The following is a 17,607-nucleotide window of genomic DNA, read 5'->3' as shown; positions in this document are numbered from 1 at the left end:
TTCAGGAGGGTGAACCCACGAAAAGCATCTGGACCTGATGGGGTACCTGCCCAAGTACCAAGGACCTGTACTGATCAACCGGCTGGAGTGTTCACTGTGATGTCTAACCTTTTGCTTTGACAGTCTGAGGTACCCACCTGCCTCCAGCTGGTTTCAATCATAAGAAGAACACGGTAACATGGCTTAATGACTAGTGTCCAATATCACTTACATTGACAGTGATGGAGTGTCTTTAGAGTTTGGTGATGAAATGTATCAACACCAGCCTGAGATGTGACTTGGATCCACTCCAATTTGCTTACTGGAGCAACAGGCCTACAGCAGATGCCATCTCATTGCCTCTTCACTCAACCCTGGGATATCTGGACAGCAAAGATGCACTTTATCGACTACAGCTTGGCATTCAATACCATCATCCCCTCGAAACTAATCAATAAGCTTCAAGGCCTCGGCCTCAATACCTCCTAGTGGAATTGGATCCTCGATTTCCTCACTTGCAGACCCCTGTCAGTTCAGATTGGCAACATCTCCTCCACAATCTCCGTCAGCACACGTGCACCAAAAGGCTGTATGCTTACCCCCCGCTCTACTCACTTTCACTTATGACTGTGTGGCTAAACACAGCTCCAATGCCGTATTTAAGTTTGCTGATGACATCACTGTCATGGGCTGAATCAAAAGTTGGTGAAAATCGGCATATAGGAGCAAGACTGAAAATCTGGCTGAGTGGTGGCACAATAACAACTCATTAACAACTCAGTGTCAGCAATACCAAAGGAGCTGATTATTAACTTCAGGAGGAGGATACCAGAGGTCGATAAACAAATCCTCAATCAGAAGATTAGAAGTGAAGAGGGTCAACAACTTTAAATTCTTCAGTTTTATCATTTCAGAGGGCCTGTCCTGGACCCAGAAAGCAAGTGCAATTTATTAAGTAGTGCCTCTACTTCCTTAGGAGTTTGTGAAGATTCAGCATGACATCTAAAACTTTGACAAACTTCTATAGATATGTGGTGGAGGGTATATTGACTGGCTGCATCACAGCCTGGTTTGGAAGCACCAATGCCCTTGAACAGAAGATCCTACAAAACTAGTGGATGCAGCCCACAGGTAAAGCCCTGCCCACCATTGAGCAGATCTGCACCGGAGTGTTATCGCAGGAATGCAGCATCGATCATCAGGGATTCCCACCACCCAAGTCATGCTCTCTTCTCACAGTCACCATCTGGAAGGAGGTACAGGAGCCTCAGGATTCACACCACCAGGTTCAGGAGCAGTTATTACCCTCAGCGATCAGGTTCTTGATCCAAAGCAGATTACTGTACTTCACTTGCCCTATCACTGAAATGTTTCCACAACATATGGACTCACCTTTGAAGACTTTTCATCTCATATTCTTGATATTTATTGCTTACCTATTTATTATTTCTTTTTTTATTTGCACAGCTTGTTGTCTTCTGCACACTGAATGAATGCACAAGTTGGTGAGATCATTCATTGATTTTATTATGGATTTTAGTATGCCCACAAGAAAACAAATCTCAGGTTTTAAATGGTGACGTATATGTACTTTGATAATAAATTTACTTCAAATTTGGACTTTGATTGAGGATGCTTGGTAGGTCACGTCTAACCAATTCTATGGAGTTTTTCGAGGAAGTTACCAGGAGAGTTGGTGAAGACAAAGCAGTGGATCTTGTCTGCATGATCTTTAGCAAGGCTTTTAAGTAGGTCCTGCATGGGAGGTTGGTCAAGAAGGTTTATTCACTTGGCATTGAAGATGAGGTAGATGAGCCAGTGATCAACAGTGACATCATGCAGACAGCTTACAGGTATTTTTCTGAACTCCGATTGATTGCAGCCTTTAATTTCCCTTTTAAGAATACATTTTTGAGCTGACACAACAACCTGGTGCTTCTGCCATCTCCATAGGATTTAGCGTGAGTGCAGCTGCAGTCATGGCTGGGGGTGTATGCTACGTTGATTCCTAATGACGGAATATGAACCCGTGGATCATTCCGTGGGACACGAGGTTGAACTCAACATTTAACTTTGGATGGGGACATGGAAGGGAGGTGTGTGGAGGGCGATGGCCTGGGTGCAGTTCCATGGACCTAGGCAGATTAATGATTTGGGATAGACTAGATGGGCTAAAGAGTCTGTTTCTGCATTGTAGTGTCCTGTGACAATGACCCTATCAAGAAAGTGATCTTCGGATTGATCTATCCAAGAGAATTACAGGAGATCAGACTATATTCAACCAAGAAACTTGTAACTATCTGGATATTAAGTCAATCAGCGGATATAAGAAACACACATCAAAGTTGCTGGTGAACGCAGCAGGCCAAGCAGCATCTATAGGAAGAGGTGCAGTCGACGTTTCAGGCCGAGACCCTTCGTCAGGGTCCTGCTGCTGCGTTCACCAGCAACTTTGATATATGTTGCTTGAATTTCCAGCATCTGCAGAATTCCTGTTGTCAGCGGATATAAGATTCCAGCCGGGAGACACCTAAATAAATTTGCATTTAGGCTCAACGTGCTGAAGTTTACCACCTCTTTTGTAATTTAAGATCTTGAGTACAGTACTTTTGCAATTCGATCCCGTAAGCAGAAACTGGTTTGGCGTCGGTTTGCATCTGCCGAGGACGCGCCATTCCGGTTGCTAGGGCAGGCAGCAAATCATCGCGATAACTCCTCCGGCGCGCGAGTTGGCCTGGGGACGAATCCGGGAGAGCGCAGTGACGATAGGCCAGAAGGGATACGAATCCAATTCCTGATTGGTGATGTCGGAGACAGAGGCCGGCGGCGATTGGCTGCTGCTCTCTCCCGCCCGCCCTCCTCCCCACGCGGTCGGGCAGGGACGGGTGGGTGTCGGGGGGGGGGTAGCTCAAACAGCCGTCACCTGATTGGCTGTAGCCACGGTGACAAACGGTCGCCTGTGGATTTGAAGACGGGGGGAGAAATGATGGAGGGCAATTCTCCTTCGGCGAGATCTTGAATCAAGCCGACAGCCGGGGCGAGCATGTGAGCAGGGAGGCGGCCGCAAAGCAACGAGATGCGGGCAGTGAACTGAAGGCGAAGGGCCGTGAGCTGCGGCACTGTGGACCTGCTGGACCCGCCCCGGCAACTCCAGTCGCTGGTCAGGGGGTCGCACCGTTGCCGCCGCAGGCCGCAGGCTCCATCCTCACCCTAACTCTTCCTGCCCCCGTAGCGGCCCGAGCAAAGCCGGTCCTCGGGGGAGCCTCGCGGCACCAGTAAGCCGCAGTGACTCCGATCAGGTGCAGCAGCATTTTTGAGCTTGCCCGAGTTGGGCTTGTGTTATAGCAGCCTGTGATGTAGTTAGATGTCTGGGGGTTGCCTGCCTATGTACGAGCTTGTTCTCAATTTATTTAACCCAGTTATTTAATGTATGACATTCAAGGGTTCCTAACCAAGGAATGAATCTTTTGGGGGGGAAAATTGCCAAAATGCTTAGTTGATCTGATGACCTCTGCATATTTGTTGCAGTCCATTTCAGAGATTTCCAGCGTCAATGTTTTGTACTAGACGTTGATTTGTACTGAATTAGTATTCTGAAGGTCATCTACATTATGCATTTATTTTTAAATCTTTGATGTCCTTTACAGGCAAATCTATGGGTGCAATTGTTAAAATAAGATTAGTTTTCAAATTCCATGTCGTGGTTTTTGTCTACTTACATTATTCTTCAGTAGGGAACAAACAAACCTCCAAATTCTTCTTTTTAAGATGTGCTGTACTGTCTAGGAATGGTGAAATTGAATTTTTTTTCTGAGTTTAGCTGAATTCTAGTCTAGAAGAAAATCTGAGATTCACAGGCCCAGAAAATTCAGAAGAAATAGGTAGTATCATAGCTTATGGCATTCAAGGGAACAATCTTGATAAAAGCCTTTGAGTAAAAATACAACTGGGTTACCCACAATGAGATCTTAGTTACAGCAATGCAGAAACTTTGATAGCATTGGAGTTTTGGTTTGACTAAAGGGGTCCAGTTTTTTTTTATTTTTGAAAGCCTAAAATTCCTACAGTTCAATTAGAACCTTTTATGACTATTCTACTCAATTGTCCTTGGCCTTGTATGCATGAAAAAGAAGGATCTTCTCTGATCCCTCTACTCAGGAGTGCAAAGACAGCAGCAAAGAGTCCAGTGTTACTGTATTTGTACAGAAAATTGATGCCATGGTAAAAGCTTAGCCATTATCATATTGAAAGGAGGAGAATGCTTGAAGGACTGACTGGTCCTTTGCCTCTGTTTGTGTTTTCTGTGTCTGCGAAGTCCCTCATCCAAGGTTACAATTGCAGTAAATCTCTTTGTGTTCTTTCCAAGGCTCTGACTGGCTTCAAATCTGGTGTTCCTCCATTGTGAATGTTACTGATTTTTTTTTAAAAAAAGAGGACTTGAGGTTAACTAAGCTTGTGTCAAAAGTATCTGGTAACAGCACAAACAGAGCCAGAATTTAAGGATTTCAGCTGATGGTAAGTGGTGAATTTAATTAGAAGTTTAAAACCACTTGTATAATATAGTTGGTTTTCTGTGATTCTAGCATTAATAATCCATTAACACCTGTCCAATCTGCTTCGCAGCTTTTAAAATTTTAGTCTTTATTCCAAAAAAAAACCTCCACTTTCCTTATTCAATGATTCAGGCAGTCTAATTGCCAAGAATGACCTCAGTTCACTTGTTCCTAACTTTTCCCATTTGCCTCTGAAACTTTGACTGGACTCAACTTGCATATGCTAATGGCAGTGTGTTGTCAGTATCTCTTATCCTACACTTTACAAGTTGTTTAGATAGCCATGTGTAGAAATCAAACTTGTAGCTATTTGGTCAACTGTTTGTAGCATTACTGTTGATCTCGTCCAGATTCTTTGTCAGCCCCTTTGTAGCTTTGTAGTTTCTTTATTTCAGCATGGTTTGAAATTTGGCTGAAGGTTATCTATCACATTGGGTGGTAATTTTGCATGGATGTTTGATGCAATGAATGACAGTTGAAGTTGGAACAACTGATTTGTAAAGCATGTACATCTGTATAATACAGAGAACAACCTCTGTCAAGGGGCTACTCTGTCTTGTAAACGAAACTGAATTTGCTTGCTTTTCATTTTGGGAAATCTACAATTGGATTTACGACCTATTTCATTATATAGATCTTGCCTGTGTTAAAGCGGGGAAATAATGCACTAAGTATGTTAAGTTCCTTATTTTTTTATTGCACATAAAAAGACTGATTTTCTGCATGCAATAAAGTTGTGAATATAGAATATCACCCTTCAGTTTCTAGAAATTCATTTCAGACAAAAATTTTATTATTTTTGTTTTTAGCAAAGATACTTTGCCGGCTGGTTAACTGTTCTAGCTGGTCTTGGTTATCTTTCTTGGCAATTCATTGTGGAACTGGGCAATTCATATAAAATGCTATTTAGTGTAACTGAAGTAGAAATTTAAGATTGGTACTTGATTCTTGCAATAATTTTGCTTTTCCTTCTGCAAAAAAAATGACAACAATTGGATTTTTTTTTAATGTCTTAGGTTCTTCCAGGATTTCTTGAGAGTATAATGTGTAGTAATCTTGATCCTGTTAAATGGGGGGAAATGAAGAAGAAACTGAAGGTTTTGAGAAATCTCTAGTTTGTGTTGGTTGAAATGCAATCCTGGAATTTGGTGTCAAAGTTCAAAATAAATTTGTTATCAATGTACTTGTATGTCACCAGATAATTCGCTGAGATTTGTTTTCTTGCAGGCATTTGCAGGAAAATAAAGAAATACAATAGATTATGAAATACTGTACATAAGGAACAGCAAGCAACCAATGTACAAAAGAAGACAAGTTGTGCAAATAATAATTTAAAGTAGTAAATAAATAGTACTGAGTTGTAGAGTCCTTGAAATTAAGTCTTCCGTCATCTTGCATTTAATAAGCATCAAAACAATATAGATTGAGCACCTTTTACCTGAAATTCCAAAAACCGATTATTTTTTTTTAATTTTTTTATTTTTTGGGCATTGAGATGATGTCATAAATGGAAAATTCTGCGAAACACTGGGAGGGTTCCCAGGTGATGCACAAGTCTCTGCACACCACAGACAGTTCTGAGAAGTGACCTCACATATGTAATGAACAGAAGTTAATGAAAAATAGAAAAACACTGCATAAAGTGGAAAAAGTTGATATAGTGATAGCGTACTTTTTTGGTGGTTCAATGTACACATTATTGTTTCATGCACAAAATTATTAAAGTATTATATAAAACTACCTTCTATGATATAATTTGGGTCCCATCCCCAAGGTATTTCATTGTATAGATGCAAATCAGGAAAAGTCAAAACACTTCCAGCCCCGAGCATTTGGATAAGGAGTGCTGAACTTGTAGTTGTAAAGTTAATTCTATGATAATGATACCAGTCAAATTGAATTTCCATTTCTCAAGTAACTGGAGAAGGAATTCCTTATCCAAAATTCAAAGTAAATTTATTATCAAAGTACATGTATGTCACTATATATACAACCCTGTGATTCATTTTCTTGTGGGCATACTCAATAAATCTAATAACCATAATATCGTCAATGAAAGACTGCACCAATAGGGTAACCGTGTGCAAAAGACACCAAACTGCAAACACAAAAAAGGGGGAAAAAAAGAGTTAATAAGTATTGAATGTGAGCTGAAGACTCCTTGAAAGTGAGTCCATAGGTTATGAGAACAGTTCAGTGATGATTTAGCCAGCAGTAAATTTGAATTCTTAAGTAGACCCTGCTGCCTCTAGTATGATTACACAAGTCACAAATACTGTTTGGTTGATAACAGAATTACTAATTATTCAGTAATTTATTAGTGACGCCTTACTTGAACATCAGAGCTGACAGTAGACTTTTCCAGTGGTGGTTGGAGTCCATCCTAAAACTACCAAATTTAAAATTGTACACACATCTCAAAATTCCTGTACCCAGCATTTGAAATCGTGCAAAGAAAGCACTTTCAATAAAATGGCCTACCCTTCTGTGTTAGTTTCTTTTGGCGATGGGGGTGGTGGTATGAAAATAGAACATGCCATGCCAATTTTAAGTTACATTTTACTATCTACATAGTACCAAAAGAACTATCTTTAAGTTGTCCTTCTTCAAATTACTTATGGGAAAACTTTACAGTAAGATTACTTATATTAATAATTATGCACACACATTTGTGGACATAATTAGAACCTTGGACTGTTGCTTCCAGATATTTTTCCCATCTTAAACAGTGTAGTATATTATCTTGGACTGATTGTAAGTTCCCATTTGTGTATAATAAGTGGCAGCTTCTGTATTGTCAAAGGGAGTATTGTATGTAGTTACTTAAAATGCAGAACTCTTGCATGGTCAACATTAAATGTCTGTGTGGTTTGTTGCAAAACACAAAAGGAATGCCTTACTCAAATTATCTGGTAAGCATTTTTTATTTGAGTGGCCTCTTTTGACTGATCTGAGTGTGGGAAAACTTAGTTTAAAAATCTTTAAATTACAGAGATGTACTGCACAACTTCAAATTTAAATCCACAACATTTTTAAAAACAGGCGAGTCCCAAGTTCTCCTGCCCTAATTTTATTTGCTATCTGTAAATGGATTTGGACTGTGTGGAGGAAATACCTTGGCTCTGCCTGCTATTGTATAAAGCATTGCAGCCAGGAAGGAAGAAATTGGCTCTCATTCTGACTCTTTGAATTGTATATGCATTTAAAATTAAAAGTTTTAGCTATTGGTCACTTTAGTTTTGAAATTGTTGAGTTTGTTAGCAATCTTTAGGGGGAAAGCTGACTTTGTCCCTTTTTCTTTTCTGATTGTCTCATAGCAGTAGACTTCATCTTCAGGATAAAATCTGCAGTACGGAGCATAGACCGAAAATGGATGAGCAAAGTGTTGAGGTAACTTAAAGTTGCTGAATGTCATGGATTCAAAACTTCAGAAGAAGCACTAATCTTTCTCTCTCGGGACTTCTCTTGTCCTGCAAAATGTTCTTGGCATTTTCTACTTTAATTTGTTTTGTGTATGGTTTCTAGGCTGTTCGGTCCTTCAATTGGGCAAATAGAGTGCAACAATTTTTGCTGGATTGATTACTTTGTGGCTTTTAGTGGTCAACTAAATAAATGTGCATATTCAGACAAGTTAACTCTCTCCACTATCCCTGCAACCCTCCCTCACACCAACTCTACTTGATTTGACATTTCAGAGTTAGTCTTGCTCTAGAATTTTTCCCAGATCTTGATTTTGAGACACACATTTCTGGGAATTGCTTGCAAGTTCAGGGTCATTGGCAAAGTCTGTGGACAAAAATTGTCCATTCTAAACAAAACTGAACGCATCCTATTATGTGAATTTAATAAAATGTCAGTGGCTGCTTAACTAATATTTCTTCTAAAAAGTTATCTTTAAAAAAGCCCATTATAATATTAAATAAAATCATGCAAAGTGGGTCACCTTGCTTAACCTCATACCATTCTTTGGCACGTAATCAAAAGTTCTACTGTAAACTTGTGTGAATACTGTGCGGAAAGTGTAACTTCATAACTTGGTGGATAACAGTACAGGTGGAGAGCTGCAAAAATCCTACAGATTCTGTTCTTGGAACATTTGATCTTGTGTCCACAGTTCCAGGTAGACACAGCTATTGAAGAGTTTTAGATTAGATTAGATTCAACTTTATTGTCATTGTGCCGAGTATAGATACAAAGCCAATGAAATGCAGTTAGCATCTGACCAGAAATGCAGTTAGCATCTGACCAGAAATGCAAAGAATAGTGTTACTTACAAAATAGCTGCGAATAAAAAAAAAGTGCTACAGCACACAAATATAAAAGTACTGAGACAGTACAATACGGATGCAATACTGCTTAGCGCTGTGATGTGAGGTTCAGCAGGGTCACAGCCTCGGGGAAGAAGCTCTTCCTGTGCCTGCTGGTGCAGGAACGGAGGCTCCTATAGCGCCTACCGGATGGGAGGAGAGTAAAAAGTCCATGGTTAGGGTGAGATGCATCTTTGATACTGCTTTTTGCCCTACCCAGGCAGCGTTCATGGTAGATGTTCTCAATGGTGGGCAATTGGGTGCTGATAATCCACTGGGCAGTTTTCACCACACGCTGGAGTGCTTTGCGGTCCCATACGGGACAATTGCCATACCACACTGAGATGCAGTTGGTGAGTATGCTCTCAATGGTACAGCGGTAAAAGTCCGTCAGTATCCTGGGACAGAGGTGAGCTTTCTTTATGCTCCACAGGAAATAAAGCCTTTTTGATCAGGATGGAGGAGTTCAGGGACCAGGTGAGATCCTCGGAAATGTAGACACCAAGGAATTTGAAGCTTGATACACGCACCACTACAGCTCCGTTAATGTAGATGGGGACGTGAGTGTGGCTCCTAACGTGCCTGAAGTCCACAATGATCTCCTTGGTCTTCTGGGTGTTAAGGGCCAGGTTGTTGTTGGCACACCATGCGGCCAGGTGCAGGACCTCATCCCTGTAGGCCGTTGAAATTGGTGTTGGAGTTTTTTTAAGTAATAGAATCTGCTATTGTTTTACTTTTAGATCATTACCCAGCATACCTGCTGGGAATTACGTATTTGTAGATGAAATGCAAGTATGTTTGGGTTGGTTGCTACCCTTGATTTGGTGGTAAACTGAGGTGTTGTGGATATGTGGAATGGGCCGCCAGAGGTGGTGGTTTATAATGTTTAAAAAGTCATTTGGGCTGGTACATGGATTGAAAAGGTTCAGAGGGATATTGACCAAACACAGGTAAATAGGATTAACGTAGATAGATACTTGGCTAATAGGTTGTGCTGGAGTGCCTTTTTTTGTGCTGTGCAATTACAATTCTGTTTGTGCACAATAATGTGATGCTGAAGACCAACTATGTGGGTGAATAATTCACTCTCGTGTGTGTAAGACTTCTTAAAACCTACTTACGTTGAACTCTGGCCTTAGATCAGCATATCGTGGTGGCATTGCCAAGTCTTATCAAGCAAATATATATTTTGCTTTGGAGAGACTGCATCACTGAAGGTCAGTTAAAGATATGGTTAGTGTGGAGAGAATGAAATGGATCTAATGCTCTTCACTTAATTTGTGCTGCTGGAAAAATTGTACTGGGAAACTGTCAACATGAGCTGAGTTTCTTAAAACGGATTAGAATGTATCACTCTCGTAAGGTGCATAACATATTTTTCAACTTTTTTGGACTTGCAGGAAGTCCATACATTAGCTCATTTTCATAAGCCTTTATCCTCAGTAAGTTGTGATGGTATTACATCAGGTTACATTCCTATTTTATCATTGGAAATGTGTTCTACCAGAAAGAGTAGGATATTTTTAAATCATGAATTGGGCTTCTGGCTTGTAAAGCAACTTTGGTGATACTGCTGAAGGGCTAGTAGCTCGGAGATATTAAGCAACAATTGTAAGTCATTCAGGCATATTGCAAGCTTTGCTGTCTTTGCAAAACCTGACTTTTGTTTGTCTAAGCTAAGTGACTAAATGTTGGTCTGTTTCCTGACAAAGGAGGGGAGCGTTTCATGAACTTCAATGAGAGGACAACATAAAAAAACAGTTTTGATTTATTGATCATTTGTGGTTTAATCTATCAATCCACTATAACTTTTCAAATATCAAAGTTTAAATTGCTTTATGAAAATTTTCAGCTTCTAGACCATTTAATTCTACTTCCCTTCAAAATGATAGACCAGATATATGTTCTGTTGTCCAGCACCCTATTTATGAACAATTTTGCACAAAAATGTATTCTTGATGCACTCCCAAGTCCTGAAGAAATTTTAGAAAAAATGTACTGCTCTAAGTTTTGATATGTCTGGTAACTATATTCTTTTCTTTTACTTTTCTAGAGCATTGCCGAGGTGTTCAGGTGCTTTATTTGTATGGAGAAGTTGCGTGATGCTCGGCTTTGTCCACACTGTTCAAAACTTTGTTGCTTCAGTTGCATAAGGGTAAGAAATGGTTATGCTCTGAGCTGCGTGTGTGTGTGTATACATGGTTAATTAAACCATTTCATTCAACGAAGATGTTCTGATCTGCAACTATCCCTATACATACATCCGTCCTTAAACTGTACAATTTCACAAGGATGGTTCCTGAGTAGCATACCAGAAATAAAGTAAGTTTGAGCAATTTATTGGAGTTCTTCACAGAAGTGTAATGTACAGTGAATCAGTTGTTACACAATGCTGGATTTCCAGAAACCACTTGATAAGTTGTGCTTAAAAGATTACTACAGAAAATAGAGCTCACAATGTTTGAGGTAACATGTTGGCATGAATGAAATATCTGATGAATGAAAAGCGGTGAGTAAGCCTGAACAGGCACGTTTTAAAAATTTTGTCTAGATGTAACCTGAAGTGCTGTAGGAATCGGTTCCGGGGAGTCAACATGATATAAGTAATAGTGGCATGGTTACATAGTTTTTAGTGTTATGCTATACCGTGCCAGCAATACTGATTGAGTTCCACTATTGTCAGTCTGGAAGGAGCTTGTGCATTCTCCCCAAGACAGCCTGGGTTTCCTTCAGCTGCTCCAGTTTCCTCCCACAGTCCAAAGATGTGCAGGTTAGTAGGTTAATTGGTCACATGGGTGTATTTGGGCACCACAGACTTGTTGGGCTGGAAGAAAATCACTAGATTGTGGAATGTTTCTTGAGAACTGCAAATGTCACTCCAGTCTTTAAGAAGGGAGGGAGGCAGAAGAAAAGAAATTATAGATGAGTTAGCCTGGCTACAGTGGTTGGGAAGTTGCTGGAGTCCATTATTAGGGAAGAGGTTTTAGGGTACTCGCAGGCACATAATAAATTAGGCCAAAGCCAGCATGGTTTCCTTAAGGGGAAAGCTTGCCTGAAAAATCTGTTGGAATTCTTTTGAGGAAATAACAGGCAAGATAGATAAAGGAGAGTCAGTGCATGCTGTTTACTTGGATTTTCAGAAGGCCTCTGACAAAGTGCCACACAATAAGAGCCCATGTATTACAGGAAAAATACTAGCATGGGTAGAAGATTGGCTGACTGGCAGGTGGCAGAGAGTTGGAATAAAGAAGGCTTTAGTGCTAGTGACTAGTGTTCTGCAGGGGTCATTGTCGGGACCACTTCTTTTCATGTCAATTGTCTGAATTGATGTCTTTGTGGCCAGGTGTGTGGACGATATGAAGATGGGTGAAGGGGCTGGTAGGGCTGAAGAAGAGGGGAGTCTGCACAAGGACTTGTACGGATTAGGAGAACAGGCAAATGGAATATATCCGGTCATGTCCTTTGGGAGAAGGAATAACAGCATAGTCTATTTTCTAAGCAGGGAGAAAATTCAAAAATCAGAGGCGCAAAGGGATTTGGAAGTCCCTGTGCTGGATTCCCTAAAGGTTAACTTAAAGATTGAGTTATTGATAAAGAAGTCAAATGCAATGTTAGCATTCCTTTTGAGAGGATTAGAATATAAACATAAAGAAGAAATACTGAAACTTCATAAGGCATTGGTCAGACCATATTTGTTCTGTAATTTAAAATGAAATTGTTGAAAAACAAAACATGGGGGCGGGGGGTAGCTCAGCATGTCAGGCAGCATCTGTGGAAAGAGAAACAGTTAACATTTAGGGTTGAAGTCCCTTCATCTGGACAGAAAAGGGGAAGACAAAGTTAGTTGGAGTATTGAGAGCAGTTTGGTCTCCTATCTAAAAGAAGGATGTGCTGGCATTGGAGAGGATCCAAATGAGGTTCACAAGAATGATCCCAGGAATGAAAGGCTTAAAGTATGAGGAGCATTTGATGGTTTTAGGCCTGTATTTACTGGACTTTAGAAGAATTGGGGGGGGGGGGGAGGTGTCTGATTAAAATCTATTGACTATTGAAAGGCCCAGGTAGTGGATGTGGAGAGGATGTTTCCTATATCGGGGAGTCTGTAAACAAAGGGCACAGTCTCAGAATAGAGGGACATCCATTTGGACCAAAGATGAGGAAGTTCTTTTAGCTAGACAGTGGGGAATCTGTGGAATTAATTGCCATGGACAACTGTGGAGGCCATGTCATTGGATATATTTGGAGGTGGAAGTTGATAGGTTCTTTGTTAATAAGAGTGTCAAAGGGTACAGGGAGAAGGCAGGAGAATGGGGTTGAGAGGGATAATAAATCAACCATGATGGAGCAGACTTGATGGATCAGTGACCTAATTCTGCTGCTATGACTTGCTGTGCTGTATCCCTTAATAAAATTTGGATGAAGACACCGAAGTTATCATTAAATTTACTGATCATGTTAGCTAGGAAAGCAAATTGTGAGTAGGACATAAAGAGACGCCAGATGTATGTTGGGTGTGCAAAGATTTGGCAAATGGGGTATAATAATTGGCTATTGGTAAAAATAAAAGCATTATTTTAAATTGCACTAGATTGCAGATCTGAGGATAATGGGAAAAGCTAATTAAATAGGTACCAGAAGTAATCAGGAAAACTAATCATTGTTTTCCAGTTATAATCAACAAAGGAAGGCTACGCTTTGGTTATGTTGCGTGCTGGTGAAAACACATCTGGGAACCTGTGTATGTACTAGCTTCCTTATGTGAGAAGGTGACAGCAGTGCTTTGGAAGTGACTTGGCGAGGGTTTACTGAACTGACATCTGGAATGATCGAGTTGTCTTATGAATATGGACTGGGCAGACCAGCCTTCTACCTGCTGGAGTTTACAATGGATAATACGTCTAATTGACATATTGAAGATACTGAGGTGTCAGAGAAGACTTTCAGTTGTGGAAGAATCTAGACCTGGTGGTGTGCTTATAACTAAAGGGTTGCCTATTTAGCGAGGAGATGAGGCAAAGAATTTTCATTATCTTGGAAGTCTAGGAAATCTGATTCCTTCACTCAGAAGATCAGAGTGAGTATTTTTAAGATGGGTCAGTATGTTTTTTATGGGCAAGGGGAACAAAGTTACTGTGGATAAGTTGGGGTGAGATCAGATGTGGTTTTATCGAATGGTAGAGCAGACTCGAGGGCAGGGCAGCCCAACTCTTGTTCCAATTTTGTATGTGCATGCATAGGTTGCTTTAAAATTTGCCATTCCTATTGACCAGGTTGCATGCTTTTGCCAAAATCCTGAGAAAGGCTTCTTGATTGCAGATAATATAGGAACTGTTCATTGTAATTTGAAGCAGAAAATGTAAATTGAGGAAGAGGAAGATTTATATTAAAGCGCAAGAACTTGTGAAATCGCAGGTTTTAATCCAGTGAGATTGATTCCCTTTGTGTAACGAAATGTATAATGTATCTTGTATTGCAAGGGTGTTTGTTGGATTTTGGATAATACAGTCAAAACTGTTAGTAAGCGGAAAGGCTTAGAATGAAAGGCAGCTGGAAAATTTCCAAGTGTCACTGTAGTGTTGATAATACATACATTTCCATAGTCAGTGTAACAATGAAATGAAGCAGTACTCTTTTGAAATAATTGTTTTCATTCAAACTGTGGGAATGAACCAGAAAGATTACATCTTTCTGATGTGACTAATACTTTTATTTTTGGAATGGTATCCATCCTGAATGCTTCAGCTGACTATTTTAAAAATATCCTGTTAATGCTGGGGTATGCTGTAATCATTACTGAACAAATCCATTAGTGAACAGTAAAGCTTCTGCATGTAACTGCTGACTAACTGCACAATGGCACCTGCATGCATGTATTATCCAAGGAACTATTTGCTTGTTCAGCATATGAGCAAGTTGAACATCGCACATGCAGAGTGTGCAGAAATGTACATTTTTTGTCTTTTGGTTTTGTTAAATAATTCTGAGGTTATCTCCTACCTACATGAACCCACTTTACTTTAATGGAACTTGATGCGTCATGAGGCACATCAAGACCCTGCTGCCCCCCCCCCCACTGGACCCCCTGCAGTTTGCGTATCGTCCCAACCGCTCAACAGACGACACCATCGTCAGCACCCTCCACCTGGACAAAAAAGACACGTACGTTCGAATGCTGTTTATAGACTTCAGTTCAGCATTCAACACAATCGTTCCTCAGCACCTGAATGGAAAGCTGAAACTGCTGGGCCTGAGCACCTCCCTCTGCAACTGGATCCTAGACTTCCTGACTGGGAGATCTCAAGTCAGTCCGGATTGGAAACAGCATCTCCAACACCATCACACTGAGCATGGGGACCCCCCAGGGCTGTGTGCTCAGTCCACTGCTGTTCACTCTGCTGACCCACGACTGTGCTGCAACACACAGCTCGAACCACATCATCAAGTTCGCCGATGACACGACCGTGGTGCAAGATCAGCAAGATTGATGAGTCAGCATACAGAGAGGAGGTGCAGCGGCTAACAGTCTGGTGCAGAGCCAACAACCTGTCTCTGGATGTGAACAAAACAAAAGAGATGGTTGTTGACTTCAGGAGTGCACAGAGCAACCACTCCCCGCTGAATGTCAACGGCTCCTCTGTTGAGATTGTTAAGAGTGTCAAATTTCTTGGTGTTCACCTGGCGGAGAATCTCACCTGGTCCCTCAACACCAGCTCCATAGCAAAGAAAGCCCAGCAGCGTCTCTACTTCCTGCGAAGGCTGAGAAAAGTCCATCTCCCACCCCCCATCCTCACCATATTCTACAGAGGATGTACCGAGAGCATCCTGAGCAGCTGCATCATTGCCTGGTTCGGAAATTGCACTGTCTCAGATCGTAAGACCCTGCAGCGGATAGTGAGGTCAGCTGAGAAGATCGTCGGGGTCTCTCTTCCCACCATTACAGACATTTACACCTCACGCTGCACCCACAAAGCTAACAGCATTGTGAAGGACCCCACACACCCCTCATACAAACTCTTCTCCCTCCTGCCATCTGGCAAAAGGTACCGAAGTATTCGAGCTCTCATGACCAGACTGTGCAACAGTTTCTTCCCCCCAAGCCATCAGACTCCTCAGTACCCGGACACTAGACTGACATCTACATCATTTATTATAATATTGTAATTTGTCCTCTACTGTGCCTATTGTCTTGTTTATTATTTATTGTACTGCCCTGCACTGTTTTTGTGCAATTTATGTAGTCCTGTGCAGGTCTGTAGTCTAGTGTAGTTTTTGTGATGTCTTACGTAGTCTAGTGTAGCCTTGTGTTGTCTCACTTAGTCTAGTGTAGTTTTGTGTTGTTTCATGTAGCACCAGGGTCCTGGAGGAACATTGCTTCGTTTTTACTGTGTATTGTACCAGCAGTTTATGGTCGAAATGACAATAAAAAGCGACTTGACTTGTTTGGGGCACCAACTTAAATTTACTTGCTGCTTGTTAGTCTGCTGGCTTTTAAGGCAGCAATCAAGGTCCTCTATGTCTGGTGGTGTTCAGGGCTTCCGTCATCGTGTCAGTAGCTTTTCTGTTTTCACTACTGTCGGTCATGCAAGTCCCGGATGGGGATGCAGGAATACCGTTGCACTCAGATGTTGAAGGATTCTTCATTGCTGTTTCCGTAACAATTTTGTTTTGCCATTCAGGGTTGTTAGCCCTGAGCTGAACCCCAAACCTAGAGGACAGGTGGACCACTGTTAGTTTGTCCTCTACCCTTTGATGTGTTTGTCATGGGTGACCCTGCGTTGAGCCAAAGCATAAAGCCCTGACTCCAGCCAACAGAGCTCTCCAGATCATTGAGGCACGCAAGCCTCCAAACCACAGTAAGGTTGTGGTCCTCTTGGAGGAGCTTATATTTAGTACTAGATCATTTACTAGTTGAGAAGCTGTATTCCCAGGAGTCAGCAGATATTGGTGGGTTCATCAATGGTTATTTCATCCCCTTTTATTACTCCAGCTTTAAATGTTTGGAGTTTATTGTGTTGAATTCAAGCACTATAGGGTTGGCACAATTGTGTGATCTCATTTCTTAAAATATACAGTGAATCCTAAATGTTGGTGATTTTCATTTGTGAAAAGGCCACCAGAACTCAAATGCTATCTGGGAAGCCTTATTTCTTTTACAAATGCTTCTTTGTCTTCACAGCGTTGGTTAACAGAACAGAGAGCCCAGTGCCCGCATTGCAGGTAAGAGCACATCAAAGGCAAGTCGGGGTTTATACAAAGCTGGAAACTAGGTTAAGATGTTTAAACAACCTGTGTAATGCTGCTTTATGTGAGCCTTTTTTGTTCTAATGCAGAAACCTTGTGGGAAGGCTGTTTAACAAGATAAGAGCCCATAGTATTACAGGAAAGATATTGGCAGGGATAGAAGTTTATCTGACTGGCAGGACACAGTAGAAATTTTTAAAAAACTTTTGCTGGTTGGTTGCCAGTATTCTGCAGGTGTTGGGACCACTTCTTTTCATGTTATATGTCATTGATTTGGATGATGGAATTGATGTCTTTGTGGCCTAGTTTGCAGACAATGTGAAGATTGAAATGACAGTGTTGAAGAAGCAGGAAGTCTGTAGAAGAGGTTGGACAGGTTGGGAGAATGGGCAAAGAAGTGGCAGATGGAATGTGGTGCAGGGAAGTATATGGTCATGCATTTTGGTAGAAGAGTCCAATTAGAAGGGAGTGAATGTGAAATTCATTGCCACAGATAGCTGTGGAGGCCAGGTCATTGGGTGTATTTT

General features: G+C 41.1%; 1 protein-coding gene across 12 annotated transcripts in view; it reads left to right on the top strand.

Moving 5' to 3' along the window:
- Positions 1 to 2,915: 2,915 nt before the first annotated feature.
- trim37 (tripartite motif containing 37) overlaps positions 2,916 to 17,607 on the top strand; it is a 158,598-nt gene continuing 143,906 nt past the window's right edge. For 11 of the 12 annotated variants that reach the window (XM_063031586.1, XM_063031587.1, XM_063031583.1 and 8 more), the window contains exons 1-5: positions 2,916 to 3,278; positions 4,346 to 4,494; positions 7,850 to 7,922; positions 10,893 to 10,994; positions 17,016 to 17,056. In XM_063031586.1, coding sequence (XP_062887656.1) covers positions 7,902 to 7,922; positions 10,893 to 10,994; positions 17,016 to 17,056 — 164 coding nt within the window. In that variant the 5' untranslated portion in view covers positions 2,916 to 3,278; positions 4,346 to 4,494; positions 7,850 to 7,901. The remainder of the gene's footprint in view (positions 3,279 to 4,345; positions 4,495 to 7,849; positions 7,923 to 10,892; positions 10,995 to 17,015; positions 17,057 to 17,607) is intronic. The other variant, XM_063031582.1, reaches the window with a different exon arrangement.

This window comes from Mobula hypostoma, chromosome 23 (assembly GCF_963921235.1).
Source record: "Mobula hypostoma chromosome 23, sMobHyp1.1, whole genome shotgun sequence".
NCBI classification, from domain to species: Eukaryota; Metazoa; Chordata; class Chondrichthyes; order Myliobatiformes; family Myliobatidae; genus Mobula; species Mobula hypostoma.
Note: the sequence above shows the minus strand (reverse complement) of the source record. Positions and strands in the feature narration are given on the sequence as shown.